We start from the raw sequence: 18381 nt of genomic DNA on the forward strand, positions 1-18381 counted from the left end.
TACGGGCCGCAAAAAAAAAAATGGAAATAGGTTTGTGTGCATGATGAGCCCCTATGAGAATTAGGACCCAGCTTTCCCAGACTCTGACCTACAGCAGCAGCCATGTAATAAGAGAGAGTCCGGCTGTGTCAGGAAGGTGTGAGCCCCACAGCCTGTGGTGGCAGCTATCCAGCCTGTGTCTGGTGACACCAGCCAGTCCCCCACAGAAAGTGCAGAGGGTGGTGTGTGGCTGCTGCAGCCTCCCCGGTGCCTCCTCCTCTCCCAGTCCTCTCCTCCCCGCCACATCCAGCAGCCGTTCATATGAAACCCTTCCTGAGCCTGTCATGGGGTCCGGCTCCCGCTAGTCCTGCGGTTCCTCCAGAGGAGAAGAGCGCCTGAAGCCCGGGGAGGTGCGGCACCGCAGCCGCCAGCATGTTCTGCACCAAGCTCAAGGAGCTGAAGCTGTCTGGAGAATGTCCCTTCTCTAAGCTGACACAGACTAGCCAGGGCTCGGAGGACGACGAGGTGCCCGCCAGTGCCGCGGCCGCCGGACCGCCACCTATCTGCACGGACACCACTGTCCGGCAGCGGAGACCGCAGGAGGAGCCGCCGCAGAGGAAGAGCAGCCGCACCAGGGTCTATCTGCACACTTTAGCCGAGAGCCTCCGCAAGTTGATGTTCCCTGAGGTAAAAGGCGCACACTGTGGGGGGGAGGACGCGTCCACAAATTGTCCTCTGGAAGTTGCTTTGAGTCTGAAGGAATGGCGCGACTTGGAGAATTGTGTCGCCCCTGGGTGCCCTGTCTGTGATTCAGGTGACAGATCAGGTGTGCTTGTGGTGTACCACTAAAACGTCGCACGGCTCTTTGCTCACTTTCCGGTACCTGAACATGTCACAGGTAGCACAGGGAAGGACATTTTTTTTGGTCAGGTGTCAGAACAGCCTCTTGCTGTGTGGGGCTACCTAACCATGGCATCTTCCCTGGCACTGCCAGTAGGGCAGGGCACTAAGCAAATAGTAATATACAGTAGTCCTGTGTCCTTCCTTATGGTGCCACTCTGCGTTAAAAAATGGGACCGTGAAATAATCGTCTACCGTATTGCGCCTTGACTATTAGGAAGGGGTGCGGTTTATACGGCGCCCTCGTAGTAATAATCGCACTATTGTGATAAGCGCCATAGAAGTAAGTAAAATAAAGAACTGGCACATCCCACGTACATGATCTGCCTGCCATCCAGCTGGGCATCATGTCTGTGGATGGGCAGGGTGTGACCAACCATGGGCACCGCTCCTGTTTATTTATATGTCGTCTTTACATTGGATATTTGTACTGTAAACACACGGAGATTTGTTACATTGTTGCGCCCGCAGCAGTGCCAGGACTGACGCAACTAGTGACGCACTGCTGTTGGCATACGTGGTATTTGACGTTATTCTGCAGCCCCGCAGTCATGTCATTAGCATTTTTACGGTGCGACACGCAGCATGGAAACGTAGGCTGTTTATTTCTCTTCTCCATGCCAGGTACGGTATGTGCTGGCGTCTAATGCCAGCTCAGCTCTATCTTCTCTACCTGGGTTACACTTTGTTTCTCCACCATACACCCAGGGATTTTTCCGTATGTTTTTCCTGTCGGCTGTGACATACATTACACACTGCCGTGCAGTCGTCGGGGGAAGGAGTAGTCCGGGTCTGAAGATTGGCAGCTTCTGATAAAGGTTGGCATTTCATGCGCTAGTGATGAGAGGACGTGGAGGCTGGCACTTTGCTATAGGTAAACCCATTCAAGCTGCAAAATAATGAGCAAAAAAGAGAACAGTCACCAGTAAATATGAGCCAATCTATCAAATTATGAAAAGAATTGTATTCAGCGATTGTTTTTGGTATATAGGGTGCGATACAAAGCAATGTGGCTGCCATTGCCATTATTAGGGGAGGGGGGCGCTATACCATACTTCATCATATTTCTGAATGTTCAATCTGTTATACGCCCCTCATCCTATATTGTTTGATAACTCAATGCAAAAGATGGGCATCAACCCCTGGAAGAGGCTAAGATGGCAGCTATAATGCTCGTCGTCCAACTTTTCCAGTTGTGGATAAGATAAATAAGAAAGTACCGGAAAATAGTTTTTATTTTTGTTTGATTTTTAATAATTTTGCAGATAAATGAAGGACTGAAAGTGGACGTTTAGTGAAGACTCTGATATTATAAAGAGCAAATACCAAACCACCTGTAATTCCGATATCTGAGCTGATATCACTGCTGTGACAGAACATTGGGAATATACAACATACCGTACAACGTGCTGTGTGTAGTAACAGGGTGGTGTCACTTTCCTATAGATACACTGCACAGTCGCAGTATATATACCATATACAACGTGCTGTGTGTATTAACAGGGTGGTGTCACTTTCCTATAGATACACTGCACAGTCACAGTATATATACCATATACAACGTGTTGTGTGTAGTAACAGGGTGGTGTCACTTTCCTATAGATACACTGCACAGTCACAGTATATACCATATACAACGCGTTGTGTGTAGTAACAGGGTGGTGTCACTTTACTATAGATACACTGAACAGTCGCAGTATATATACCATATACAACGTGTTGTGTGTAGTAACAAGGTGGTGTCACTTTCCTATAGATACACTGCACAGTCACAGTATATATACCATATACAACGCGTTGTGTGTAGTAACAGAGTTGTGTCACTTTCCTATAGATACACTGCACAGTCGCAGTATATATACACCATATACAACGTGCTGTGTGTAGTAACAGGGTGGTGTCACTTTCCTATAGATACACTGCACAGTCACAGTATATACCATATACAACGCGTTGTGTGTAGTAACAGGGTGGTGTCACTTTCCTATAGATACACTGAACAGTCACAGTATATATACCATATACAACGTGTTGTGTGTAGTAACAGGGTGGTGTCACTTTCCTATAGATACACTGCACAGTCGCAGTATATATACCATATACAACGCGTTGTGTGTAGTAACAGGGTGGTGTCACTTTCCTATAGATACACTGCACAGTCACAGTATATATACCATATACAACATGTTGTGTATAGTAACAGGGTGGTGTCACTTTCCTATAGATACACTGCACAGTCACAGTATATACCATATACAACGTGTTGTGTGTAGTAACAGGGTGGTGTCACTTTCCTATAGATACACTGCACAGTCACAGTATATATACCATATACAACGCGTTGTGTGTAGTAACAGGGTGGTGTCACTTTACTATAGATACACTGCACAGTCACAGTATATATACCATATACAACGTGCTGTGTGTATTAACAGGGTTGTGTCACTTTCCTATAGATACACTGCACAGTCACAGTATATATACCATATACAACGTGCTGTGTGTAGTAACAGGGTGGTGTCACTTTCCTATAGATACACTGCACAGTCACAGTATATATACCATATACAGCGTGTTGTGTGTAGTAACAGGGTGGTGTCACTTTCCTATAGATACACTGAACAGTCGCAGTATATATACCATATACAGCGTGTTGTGTGTAGTAACAGGGTGGTGTCACTTTCCTATAGATACACTGAACAGTCGCAGTATATATACCATATACAACGTGTTGTGTGTAGTAACAGGGTGGTGTCACTTTCCTATAGATACACTGCACAGTCACAGTATATATACCATATACAACGCGTTGTGTGTAGTAACAGGGTGGTGTCACTTTACTATAGATACACTGCACAGTCACAGTATATATACCATATACAACGTGCTGTGTGTATTAACAGGGTTGTGTCACTTTCCTATAGATACACTGCACAGTCACAGTATATATACCATATACAACGTGCTGTGTGTAGTAACAGGGTGGTGTCACTTTCCTATAGATACACTGCACAGTCACAGTATATATACCATATACAGCGTGTTGTGTGTAGTAACAGGGTGGTGTCACTTTCCTATAGATACACTGAACAGTCGCAGTATATATACCATATACAACGCGTTGTGTGTAGTAACAGGGTGGTGTCACTTTCCTATAGATACACTGAACAGTCGCAGTATATATACCATATACAACATGTTGTGTGTAGTAACAGGGTGGTGTCACTTTCCTATAGATACACTGAACAGTCGCAGTATATATACCATATACAACGTGTTGTGTATAGTAACAGGGTGGTGTCACTTTCCTATAGATACACTGCACAGTCACAGTATATACCATATACAACGTGTTGTGTATAGTAACAGGGTTGTGTTACTTTCTTATAGATACACTGCACAGTCGCAGTATATATACCATATACAACGTGTTGTGTGTAGTAACAGGGTGGTGTCACTTTCCTATAGATACACTGCACAGTCGCAGTATATATACCATATACAACGCGTTGTGTGTAGTAACAGGGTGGTGTCACTTTCCTATAGATACACTGCACAGTCACAGTATATACCATATACAACGTGTTGTGTGTAGTAACAGGGTGGTGTCACTTTCCTATAGATACACTGCACAGTCACAGTATATATACCATATACAACGTGCTGTGTGTATTAACAGGGTTGTGTCACTTTCCTATAGATACACTGCACAGTCACAGTATATATACCATATACAACGTGTTGTGTATAGTAACAGGGTGGTGTCACTTTCCTATAGATACACTGCACAGTCACAGTATATACCATATACAACGTGCTGTGTGTAGTAACAGGGTGGTGTCACTTTCCTATAGATACACTGCACAGTCACAGTATATATACCATATACAGCGTGTTGTGTGTAGTAACAGGGTGGTGTCACTTTCCTATAGATACACTGAACAGTCGCAGTATATATACCATATACAGCGTGTTGTGTGTAGTAACAGGGTGGTGTCACTTTCCTATAGATACACTGAACAGTCGCAGTATATATACCATATACAACGCGTTGTGTGTAGTAACAGGGTTGTGTCACTTTCCTATAGATACACTGCACAGTCACAGTATATATACCATATACAACGTGCTGTGTGTAGTAACAGGGTGGTGTCACTTTCCTATAGATACACTGCACAGTCACAGTATATATACCATATACAGCGTGTTGTGTGTAGTAACAGGGTGGTGTCACTTTCCTATAGATACACTGAACAGTCGCAGTATATATACCATATACAGCGTGTTGTGTGTAGTAACAGGGTGGTGTCACTTTCCTATAGATACACTGAACAGTCGCAGTATATACCATATACAACGCGTTGTGTGTAGTAACAGGGTTGTGTCACTTTCTTATAGATACACTGCACAGTCGCAGTATATATACCATATACAACGTGTTGTGTATAGTAACAGGGTGGTGTCACTTTCCTATAGATACACTGCACAGTCACAGTATATACCATATACAACGCGTTGTGTGTAGTAACAGGGTGGTGTCACTTTACTATAGATACACTGCACAGTCACAGTATATATACCATATACAACGTGCTGTGTGTAGTAACAAGGTGGTGTCACTTTCCTATAGATGCACTGCACAGTCACAGTATATATACCATATACAACGTGCTGTGTGTAGTAACAGGGTGGTGTCACTTTCCTATAGATACTCTGCACAGTATATACCATATACAACGTGTTGTGTGTAGTAACAGGGTGGTGTCACTTTCCTATAGATACACTGCACAGTCACAGTATATATACCATATACAACGTGTTGTGTGTAGTAACAGGGTGGTGTCACTTTCCTATAGATACACTGCACAGTCACAGTATATATACCATATACAACGCGTTGTGTGTAGTAACAGGGTGGTGTCACTTTCCTATAGATACACTGCACAGTCACAGTATATATACCATATACAACGTGTTGTGTGTGTAGTAACAGGGTGGTGTCACTTTCCTATAGATACTCTGCACAGTATATACCATATACAACGTGTTGTGTGTATTAACAGGGTGGTGTCACTTTCCTATAGATACACTGCACAGTCACAGTATATATACCATATACAACGTGTTGTGTGTAGTAACAGGGTGGTGTCACTTTCCTATAGATACACTGCACAGTCACAGTATATATACCATATACAGCGTGTTGTGTGTAGTAACAGGGTGGTGTCACTTTCCTATAGATACACTGAACAGTTGCAGTATATATACCATATACAACGCGTTGTGTGTAGTAACAGGGTTGTGTCACTTTCCTATAGATACACTGCACAGTCACAGTATATATACCATATACAACGTGCTGTGTGTAGTAACAGGGTGGTGTCACTTTCCTATAGATACACTGCACAGTCACAGTATATATACCATATACAGCGTGTTGTGTGTAGTAACAGGGTGGTGTCACTTTCCTATAGATACACTGAACAGTCGCAGTATATATACCATATACAGCGTGTTGTGTGTAGTAACAGGGTGGTGTCACTTTCCTATAGATACACTGAACAGTCGCAGTATATACCATATACAACGCGTTGTGTGTAGTAACAGGGTTGTGTCACTTTCTTATAGATACACTGCACAGTCGCAGTATATATACCATATACAACGTGTTGTGTATAGTAACAGGGTGGTGTCACTTTCCTATAGATACACTGCACAGTCACAGTATATACCATATACAACGCGTTGTGTGTAGTAACAGGGTGGTGTCACTTTACTATAGATACACTGCACAGTCACAGTATATATACCATATACAACGCGTTGTGTGTAGTAACAGGGTGGTGTCACTTTACTATAGATACACTGCACAGTCACAGTATATACCATATACAACGTGCTGTGTGTAGTAACAAGGTGGTGTCACTTTCCTATAGATACACTGAACAGTATATACCATATACAACGTGTTGTGTGTATTAACAGGGTGGTGTCACTTTCCTATAGATACACTGCACAGTCACAGTATATATACCATATACAACGTGTTGTGTGTGTAGTAACAGAGTTGTGTCACTTTCCTATAGATACACTGCACAGTCACAGTATATATACCATATACAACGTGTTGTGTGTATAGTAACAGGGTGGTGTCACTTTCCTATAGATACACTGCACAGTCACAGTATATATAAGATATACAGCGTGTGTTGTGTGTAGTAACAGAGTTGTGTCACTTTCCTATAGATACACTGCACAGTCACAGTATATATAAGATATACAGCGTGTGTTGTGTGTAGTAACAGGGTTGTGTTACTTTCCTATAGATACACTGCACAGTCACAGTATATATACCATATACAGCGTGTTCTGTGTGTAGTAACAGGTAAGCAGAGAGGAAGTAAAGGTGTGCTCATACCCCGTCACACCAAGCACGGACCACGCCGAGAACCACAGCATTACTTAAATTGAAGAGAAAAAGGTCCAGCTCGGTTAAAAAATGTTACCTTTATTTTTCAGTGCAGATAAAAGCCAGTTACATGGGAGAGAAGAACAGAACTGGATCGCACATCCACAATGCTATGCTTTGATCTAACTCGCTTCTCAGCGCTATATTAAAGTGTACAGCCCCCCATACTGCATGCTGTACAAGAGGCATTAGTGCATGTTTTGATCAAAAGGCATAAGCCCACTCACCACGCCAAGGTCGCCTCTTTGAGTGGGACCTACTCTGACAAAAAGGCGCAGCGACAATGCGGTGACGAGGCGGCACTGCCCTAGTAGGCGGCGGGACCCAGGAGTCAAACAGCACCTCTGCTGTCTGACAATGCCACCCATGGCACTGGGTCCCACCAACCCACCAGCACAGCACCACAAAAACAAAGGCCACCACGCAGTACTGCACCATGTGAACAGTTGTCTAACACAACATGTCCATGCTATCAGGAGCTACAGGTCAATGACCACTTATGTGCAGACTTCTGTGATTAAAACCACCTGTGCCGAATGGGAGGAGTGCTGATACCAGTAATAAAGAATAAAGATTCAAATACCGTATATACTCGAGTATAAGCCGAGGCCCCTAATTTTACCCCAAAAAAATGGGAAAAATGATTGACTCGAGTATAAGACTAGGGTGGGAAATGCAGCTATAATGCAGAGTGTATGTGTATATAATGCACACACTCTACATTATATACACACATCTGCAAGAGGGTGACTCAGATTGATGGGAGTCTGACTCTGACTCCCTGTATTTAATGCAGAGTGTGTGCATTATATACATACACACTCTGCATTAAATACAGGGAGCCATCCACAGATCTCCCCCCTAAACAGTGCCATCCACAGATCTCCCCCTAAACAGTGCCATCCACAGATCCCCCCTAAACAGTGCCATCCACAGATCCCCCTAAACAGTGCCATCCACAGATCCCCCTCCCCTAAACAGTGCCATGATAGCACTGTTTAGGGGAGGGGGGATCTGTGGATGGCACTGTAGGGGGATCTGTGGATGGCACTGCCATCCACAGATCCCCCTACAGTGCCATCCACAGATCCCCCTCCCCGACGCTCACAGCAGTATATTTATAAACTACCGTAATCAGTAACTACTTTAATCATCGCTCATTGCTGAGCTCTTTACTCTGATTATTTGGATATCTTACCAGTACTTTGTCTTAGCTCCCGGTAATAGCAGGCAGTGCGGGGGGCGGCGCTCACTTACTGACGTCACGCGCCTGCTCCCACTAGGCGGCGCAGGCGCGTGACGTCAGTGAGTGAGCGCCACCCCCCGCACTGCCTGCTATTACCGGAGCTAAGACAGACCTAGACTCGAGTATAAGACGAGGGGGCTTTTTGAGCACAAAAATATGTGCCAAAAAACTCGTCTTATACTCGAGTATATACGGTAGTTATCTGGGGGAGAAGAACAGAACTGGATCGCACATCCACAATGCTATGCTTTGATCTAACTCGCTTCTCGGCGCTATATTAAAGTGTACAGCCCCCCATACTGCATGCTGTACAAGAGGCATTAGTGTGCATTTTGATAAAAAGGCATAAGCCCACTCACCACGCCAAGGTCCCACCGCCTACTAGGGCAGTGCCGCTTTGTCACCGCATTGTCGCTGCGCCTTTTTGTCAGAGTAGGTCCCACTCAAAGAGGCGACCTTGGCGTGGTGAGTGGGCTTATGCCTTTTGATCAAAATGTACACTAATGCCTCTTGTACAGCATGCAGTATGGGGGGCTGTACACTTTAATATAGCGCCGAGAAGCGAGTTAGATCAAAGCATAGCATTGTGGATGTGCGATCCAGTTCTGTTCTTCTCCCCCAGAAAGCCAGTTACAGTCATGAGCAAGGATCGCTACTGTCTCTGATCCGAAACGCGTAGACTGGACTGTAACTGGCTTTTATCTGCACTGAAAAATAAAGGTAACATTGTTTAACCGATGTGTGTAGTAACAGGGTGGTGTCACTTTCCTATAGATACACTGCACAGTCACAGTATTATACCTGTATTGATAAAGACCCTATAGTGTTCCCAGAAAGGGTGCTTCCGATAATTATAATACTCCCATAGAGCACACAGCAATTGTAATGCACCTAGTAACTTATATGCCCCTCACAGAGCCCCCAGTAGTTTAAACGCTCACCTATAGTGCCCTAGTAGTTTAAATGGTCCCCTATTTTTTCCTCAATATTTCAAATGGCCCCCTATAGTGCCCCCAGTAGTATAACTGGCCCCCTATGGTGCTCCCAGTAGAATAACTGGCCCCCTATAGTGCCCGCAGCAGTATAAATGTTCCCCTATAGTACCCCCAGTAGTTTATATGATGCCTGTAGTGGCCCCAGTAGTGTTAATAGTTCCCTATATGGCCCCCTTGGTCTGTATATCTATGCTGAAAAAAAGAGGAGAAAAAAAGAAATACTTACCTGATTCCTGCTCTCTGACGTGTCTCCATGATGTAGGGTACACATCTCTTCCAGGCCAGCCTGCAGCCAAAGTTACTTATCCTGGCGCAGGCGGTGTGAGATGATGTCATCACGCGGTACGCCGCCTGTGTCGGGATAGAGCTGCACCAGGAAGTAACTCAGGCTAAAGGCTGGGCTGGAAGAGGCAGCAACAAATCCGCATGCGCCGTGAATACGTGAGGTAATTCACGGACGACAGAAAAAAATACCCTATTTTTGCGGACTGTCTGTAAATCTACGGGCGGTTGGCAATTCTGGTGAGTAGTAACACAGGATCAGGTTTCTGTCCTACAGTTACTTTGCACAGTCACAGGTTCATTCCTTGCTGGACTATATATCTGATCAGTTTGACAGATGAATGAAGAGCTTTAGATACTGGACATCTATGGTGAACCTTGCCATCCTTTACCTCTGCTCTCTTGCTTTCAGACAATCTAGAATACCTTTTCTCATGGTCTTCTCTCCTCTGGTCGTCAGGCAGCAGGCAATGAGATGTTCAGATGGAAATGTAGTTTTGGGAGAAACGTCAGCTTAATGTCTAAGGGTACTTTCACACTAGCGTATTTACTGGATCCGGCAGGGTTCAGCAAAAACGCTTCCGTTACTGATAATACAACCATCTGCATCCTTTATGAACGTATCCTGTTGTATTATCTTTAATATTGCAAGGACGGATCCGTCGTGAACTCCATTGAAAGTCAATAGGAGATGGATCCGTTTTCTATTGTGTCAGAGAAAACGGATCCGTCCCCATTGACTTGCATTGGGGCTCATGCCGGATCTGATTTGCTCTACATCCCATGAAGGAAAGAATAATGCAGCATGCTGCCTTTTGCTCTCCGGTCTGGGAACGCAACCAAACGGAACGAAATGCATTTTGGAGCATTCCGTTCTGTTCAGTTTTGTCCCCCTTGACGATGAATGGGGACAAAACAGCGTTTTTTCCGGTATTGAGACCCTATGACGGATCTCCATACCGGAAAATAGAAACGCTAGTGTGAAAGTAGCCTAAGCTATGTATTCAGATATAGCTGCTTACTGTCAGCATGTAAATGCAGTGGGCAGAGTAACTCTGACTGACACCCCGTTATTGGTGTGCTCAAATAGATGTTACAGGAGTACTCTCACTTCAGCAAATGGTAGAGAACTTGAATACAAGGCACTTACTAATGTATTGTGATTGTCCATATTGCCTCCTTTGCCGGCTTGGTTAATTTTTCTATCACATTGTACACTGCTCATTTCCATGGTTACGACCACCCTGTAATCCATCAGTGGTGGTCATGCTTGCTCACTATTGGAAAAAGCATCAGCCTCTCTAGTGGCCGGGACAGTGGGAGTGCACATAGGCTGGTGCTTCTTCCTGTAGTGTGCAAGCATGACCACCACTGATGGATTACAGGGTGAGCTGTTTGAGGAGACCGCTGCATTTTGGTATCACATCTATGTTTGGTATCACAACTCAGTGCCATCCTGAATAGGACTGAGCTGCGTCTAGGGCAGTGATGGCGAACCTTTTACAGACCGAGTGCCCAAACTGCAAAAACAAACCTCACTTATTTATCACAAAGTGCCAGCATGGCAAGTTACCCTGAATACCACAGTCCAATATAGTATATCTTCCATGTACTTTATCATTTAGATATAACCACCTTCCCGCACTCAATGTGCTGCCTGCGCTGTTCATAGTGCGCCTTGCACTGATGAATGGCAGGAAAAGTTTAAGGCATATTGGTACGCCATAGACTTTTTCCAGGGTGCGGGTGCCCACAGAGGGGGCTCTGAGTGTTACCTCTGGCACACATGCCATAGGTTCGCCACCACTGGTTATGGACATGTGACCAATGAACCTAACGCCACTGGCCTAGGAAGACACCGCAGTGCACATTGGAGCTATGGTCTCTTCAAACAGCTGATCTGAGGATGAGTCATTAAAATCTCATACACGTTCTTAGTACACGTCTTTATGTTATTATTAAAGTGATACGATCCACATTCTAGTGACATTCTCTGCTAAAGGGTTGTCTCATCAGGACACTTCCCGAAGTCATGCAGTTCCCTTCATGTGAATTTGAATTGATAGAGGGAGGCTGTTATGGACACGAGACACCACGTTATGGGCATGTGTTGGAAGTAATGACATCCCCAACTACTTGGTGCTTTCTAGGCAGACATGATAGGTATCTGAATTTTCATGCAGAGCATGCTTTAAATCTGCACTCTGGGAACTTGAGGCACCACAAGGTCCCATTGACACTTCCTTTAAAAAAGCCCTGTAATCAGTTTTAAAATCAGCATGGCTTACATACCATGATTCCCACTGGCCCCCTGATCATTGCAGTGTTTGTTTGTACAGTCTGTCCCCTTGTTCTATATTTACGGCCCCCAATAACTTTTGGAGCTATCTATGCTAATGGAGCGCCAAGGTCCAAAGGGACATAGACCGCTCTCTGTTCCGTGGACATATGATATAGGACAGCGATACAGAAGCACAGTGTGATATCACGAGGTGTAACTAATATTGCAAAACCAGACTGTGGGAAAACCAAGTTCCAGTATTCAATGGCATTTGAAGCAGAGGAGCAAGAACTGGATTTCCCACAGCCTGATTTTGCCCCCATAGACCCTGGCTCTCTGTTAGCACATAGAGTGCCAAAAGGTATTGGTGGTCATAACTTTGGAGCAATGGGGGATGGATTGTAAAAAAAAAAAGATCAGGGGACCAGTGGGAATCATGTTATGCAAGCCATGTTGACCTCAAAACTGATTACAGGCCTCTTTTAAAGGGGTTGTCCAGGTTCAGAGCTGATCTGATGCTCTCCCGTGTCCTGCGCTAAATCGCGCAGGGTAAGGGCTTTTTCTGCAGATCCGGTGACGTACCGGGCCTCTGCTAGGCAGCATAGGTAACTTAACCGGCACTAATGGACGGGCTTTAACGTTGCCCTAGTCTGTAAAACGGCAGCATCCTGCTGGTTACCATGGCAACCGTAGGCCTTCACAGGCATCCAGGCTTGCCATGGTATCTAAGCCTGATAGGTCCTTCCAGAGGCAGGAGCCTGATCAGGCTTAGTGTGACTCACAATACACTGCAATACACTACAGTGTACTGCAGTGTATTGTAGAGGCATCAGACCCACTGGATCTTGAAAAAAATTTAAGTGTAAACAAAAATAAAACAAATGTCAAACTTTTTCCTATATTTGCACATTTCTAACGGGTTAAAAAAGAAAATAAAATAGAATACACTACACATGTTTGGTATCGCTGCGTCAGTACCGACCTGATCTATAACCAGTTCATGTTTGTCCATGTCACTTCCCAAAAATGGTATAAAAAGTGATGAAAAAAGTCATATGTACCCCAAAATAGTACCAATCAAACCATCACCTCATCTCGCAAAAAATAAGACCCTACCTAAGACAATCACCCAAAAATATGGCTTTCAGAAAATGGAGACACCAAAATATTTTATTGTTTCATTTAAAACTGAAATAAACAGAAAAAATTTAGGTATTAGGTATTGTCATGTCCGTAACGACCTTCTCTATAAAAATATCACATGATCTACCCCCAAAACAACCAATTTTTTGGTCAACTTGTCCCATAAAGTTAATATTAAATTATCAAAAAATCTTATGTACCCAAAATTGGTACCAATAAAAATGTCAACTCTTCCTGTAAAAACGAGACCCTGCACAAGACGATCAGCAGAAAAAAATAAATAAAAATGGCTTGATTTGTTTTCAAAAATGCTTTATTGTGTAAAACTGAAACAAACAAAAACGTTGACATATTTGATATGGTCGCATCCGTAACAACCTGCTCTATAAAAATAGCACATGATCTAACCTGTCAAATGAACATTGTAAAAAAACCAAAAATAAAAACTGTGCCAGAACAGCCATTTTTGGTAACCTTGCCTCACAAAAAATGTAATATAAAGTGATCAAAAATAGTATCAATAAAACTGTTACCTTATCCCATATTTTCCAAAATGGGTTCACTTGTTGGTTGTTTCTACTGTACGGTGTATCAGGGGGCTTCAAACGGGACATGGTATCTAAAAACCAGTCCAGCAAAATCAGCCTTCCAAAAACCATGCAGCGCTCCATTCCTTCTGTGACCTGCTGTGCGCCTGTACAGAAGTTTACCACCACATATGGGGTGTTTCTGTGAACTGCAGAATCAGGGTAATAGATATTGAGTTTTGTTTGCTGTTAACCCTTCCTATGTTACAGGGAAAATATTGTAAAATCAGTTTTAAATAACTTGAGGGGTGTAGTTTCTAAAATGGTGTCATTTATGGGTGGTTTCTATTATATAAGCCCCACAAAGTGACTTCATAACTGAACTGGTCCTTAAAAAGTGGGTTTTGGAAATTTTCTTAAAAATGTTAAGAATTGCTTCTACAATTAAAAGCCTTCTAACATCCCAAAAAAATGAAATGACATCTAAAAAATGGTGCCAACATAAAATAGACAAATAGGAAATGTAAAGTCATAACTTTTTTGTGGGGTATCACTATCTTTTTAAAAAACTGAGAAATAACATTTTTTCCAATTTTTTTGTAAATTTGGGATTTTTTTTATTTTTTTATAAAAAAAGGTGATTTATATAGAGTCAAATTTACCACTGTCATGAAGTACAATGTGTCACGAGAAAACAATCTCAGAATGGCTTAGATAAGTAAGTGTTCCAAAGTTATTACCACATAAAGTGACACATGTCAGATTTCCAAAATGTGGCCTGGTCCTTAAAGGGTTTGTCTCACTTCAGCAAATAGCATTTATTATGTACAGTAGGTTAATGCAAGCCACTTACTAATATATTTTTATTATTCATATTGCCTCCTTTGCTGTCTGGATTAATTTTTCCATTGCATTATACACTGCTTGTTTCCATGGTTACAGACCACCCTGCAATCCTTCAGTGGTGGTCATGATTGCACACTATAGGAAAAATTGCTGGCCTATGCACTCTCCCATGGTCTCTGCCATCAGTGAGGACAGTCCTCAGTGAGGACCTATAGTGTGCAAGCACGACCACTGCTGCTGGATTACAGGGTGGTCGTAACCATGGAAACGAGCAGTGTATAATGCAATGGAAAAATGAATCCAGCTAGTAAGGCAATATGGACAATCACAATACATTAGTAAGTGCCTTGTATTAACTTTTTCTACATGATAAGTGCCATTTGCTGAAGTGAGACAACCCCTTTAAGGTGAAAAATGGCAATGTCCTTAATGGGTTTTACAAATATTACATTCCTTACATAATATAAAACAGCAAGTTAAAATAACATACAAAACAATCAAAACAGTTATAAAATGAAAGGGCATTGTCCAGATGTATAAAAGATGGTTCTGCTATCTGGAAACAGTGGTGCCCCCGTCCTTGGGTTGTGTCTGCTATTGCACTGCCATTCTCCTTATTGGGAATGAGCTATAATACCAAAGACAAGCAATGGACAGAGGTGGTGGAGTTTCTGGAAAACAGCAGATCCATTCATCTAAAGCTATGATTCATTTACAGTATGTAGTTGAGTTTATGTGATAATTGGACATTTGTCTATATGTTCCAAGTGACTCCTATATACCGTGTTTTTCTTATTTTCTTCTGCCTTCTCTTCTTCTTTTTTTTGAAAGCTTTTGATGGAAAAACAATTAAAGATCTGTATATAAAAAGATATGAAATGACCTCCTTTGCTGTCTTCCTTGTCTACAATACTAATTACCTACCTCTTGTTTGGTTCTCTGTCCTTCTGATGTGTAACACTAGACAGCAGATTATGCAATTTGGTAATTACATTGCCTCTCTTGTTAAGAAAGTAATGATGTTAATATTTGCCACATTACCCTCCTGAACAACATGCTTGACTGTAGAGATTAAGCAAAACACATATTTATTAGTGCCATGATGTTCTGTATTAGGCTTCATTCACATCACCATTCATCCTTTCTGTTCTCCTGCTCCGTTATTGCAGCAGGAGAACGGAAAGGACGGATTCTGCACATAACTGAGCCCAACGGATCCTAAGGACCCCATAGACAATAATGGGGTCCGTTAGGTTTCCGCTCAGAAGATGATTTTGGAGCAGAGACAAAAGTAGCGCATGCAAGACTTTTATCTCTGCTTCAAAGATCTTCCTCTGAGCGGAGCAGGAGAACGGAAAGGCTGAACGGTGATGTGAACAAAGCCCTAACAGTTAATTCCATTCTTACAAAATCTATATTTAAAAAATAAGGGTACTTCCACATTAGCGGAAGGGGAGTCCGGCAGGCTGTTCCGGCGGGTGAACAGCCTGTCGGATCCATCCTGCCGCTTGGTCATGTGTGCCCCCGGACTGCCGCTCCGTCCCCATTGACTTTACATGGGAGCGGGGGCGGAGTTCCGGCGGCAGCACAGCAGCACACGTCGAGAGGCAGCCGGACTAAAAGTACGACATGCAGTACTTTTAGTCCGGCTACCTCTCGCCGTGCGCTGCCGGAACTCCGCCCCCGCCACAGGGAGAACCAGCTGCGGCAGTGCAGGGACCAGAAGCGGCACAGAAAGCGGGGAGCCAGGTAAGTAGATTCAGTGTGAGGGGCCTGGCATATGGGGTTGCTAGGGATGAGCGAATCGCATAGAACTTTGTTTCAATCCTGTACGTAGCGAGCGCTCCGTACTGTATTAGAATGTATCGGCTCTGAGGAGCCGAAGTTTATAAATTGATTTCTACTGTAAAGAACCATTTCCCAAACTCGGGTTTGGTACCTCTAGTAGTGTAGTGGTAGTGTTTTCAGAAATACTACCAGTGCCACAAGTGTCACCAGAGAGACAACAGGAGCTTAGGGAGTTAAATAAGTGGCTCAGAAGCTGGTGCAGGAAGGAAGGGTTTGGGTTCATGGAGAACTGGGCCGACTTTTTCAGAATTGGGGTTGTATGTTAATAGAATAAATTCCAAGTACTGAATTCAGCAGTGCTTTAATTTTATGATTGGTGACAGCGGGCCTGACTATGGGGCTAACAGTAGTTTAGAATCCAACTGAACAAAGGAGAGATCTCTACCTTACACGGATATCACCTTATTTCTCTTGCTTGGACTGTCACCACGGATTACACACCTAGAGAAACTGGGTTTAGTAAGGCCTCTTACACATGCAGATATGTGCGCAGAAGACGGTGGAGACACTGAGGGGCAGAATTATTAAAGTCTTTTGTTCCGTAAAAAAGGTTGCATATAATGGCTCATGCCATATTTGTGTCTTAATTTGAGACTTTTTGTGTTTGTCTTGACACTTTTCCGGTTAGCGAGAAAGAGAAAAGTGAAAGAAGTTAGGGGGAGGAGTACATGAACTTGCACAGTATTTACTATAATTTGCGCCAGAAACATGCATAATAGGTGAAATCTACTCCAGCTGATAGCTAGCATAGATTTCAAATTCCAGTGCATGGATTGGCAGAATATTTATGCCAACAGACTTTAGACTAAGACTGGTGTATGTAACACCAGTCTTACTATATCTGCGTGCTCTGTCAGGTGCTATATATCTACGAGAAATTCTCACCAAGATGCAATGTTTCTTGGCTTTGTTCAACAAAACTATCATTTGCATGAACACCAAGACCCAGAGACCTTAGGGCTTGTGCACACGACCGTATCTGTTTTCCAGCCCACAAATTTCTGGGCAGAGGGCATGCCAACATTTATTTTTGAAGAATAGGACATGTTCTATTTTTTTTTGGCGAGGCCATGGAACAGACATACGGATGCAGACGGCACAGGATGTGCCATCTGCATCTTTTATGGCCCTATTGAAATGAATGGGTCTGTATCCCATTTGCAAAAAATGCAGATGCAAACGTTTGGTCATGTGCATGAGGCCTAAGAGAGATTTCTTGGATTCTTATATTCCTTACCATTAAAATAAAACAAACATGTTAACATATAAACAATACAGATATATTTAGAGGATTTTCTTTTGTGACTTATGCAACGGATAGGTGATAAATGTTGATTGGTGGAGGTCCGACTGCAGGTATACCTGTGTCACTGGAGCAGTAGTGTCATGCAAAACCACCTCTCTTTTCAATACTATGGAAGATAACCTAGCACGTTACTCAGCAGTTGTATATATAAACAAATGGAGTGGTGGGGGCTTAGTGGTCAGACCCCGAGCAATCATGCATTTATCACCTATCCATAGGAATAAATGGTGGTTATGGGAAAGCCACTAGAGAATCTGTTAGCAGTTTTGAACATGCTAAACTGCTGACAGCACTAGGTAATACTGGGGAGAGCAGTAGAAACATAACTTTTGTGTACTTTTTATTATCAGGAGTAGTGTAAATATGAAACTTTAAACTGCCAGATTCTGCTCCTTAATGGGCCTCAGATTTGTACCTATAAAAATGGCTGAACTGTTGCTTGTACACTTGGCAGTTGAAGGCATCTATGTTGGTTCCATGTTCATATATGCCCGCTAAAAAGAATTATGTTTTAATATATGCAAATTTGCCTCTAGGAGCAATGAGGCTCTCATTTCTC

At 43.2% G+C, this 18381-nt stretch overlaps 1 protein-coding gene across 2 annotated transcripts in view; it reads left to right on the forward strand.

Moving 5' to 3' along the window:
* Nucleotides 1–231: 231 nt before the first annotated feature.
* The window catches only part of GUCY1A1 (guanylate cyclase 1 soluble subunit alpha 1), a 109715-nt gene continuing 91565 nt past the window's right edge, over nucleotides 232–18381 (forward strand). For both annotated transcript variants that reach the window (XM_040418578.1, XM_040418579.1), the window contains exon 1: nucleotides 232–666. In XM_040418578.1, the coding sequence (XP_040274512.1) occupies nucleotides 412–666 (255 nt within the window). In that variant the 5' untranslated portion in view covers nucleotides 232–411. The remainder of the gene's footprint in view (nucleotides 667–18381) is intronic.

Source organism: Bufo bufo, chromosome 2 (assembly GCF_905171765.1).
Source record: "Bufo bufo chromosome 2, aBufBuf1.1, whole genome shotgun sequence".
Taxonomy (NCBI): Eukaryota; Metazoa; Chordata; class Amphibia; order Anura; family Bufonidae; genus Bufo; species Bufo bufo.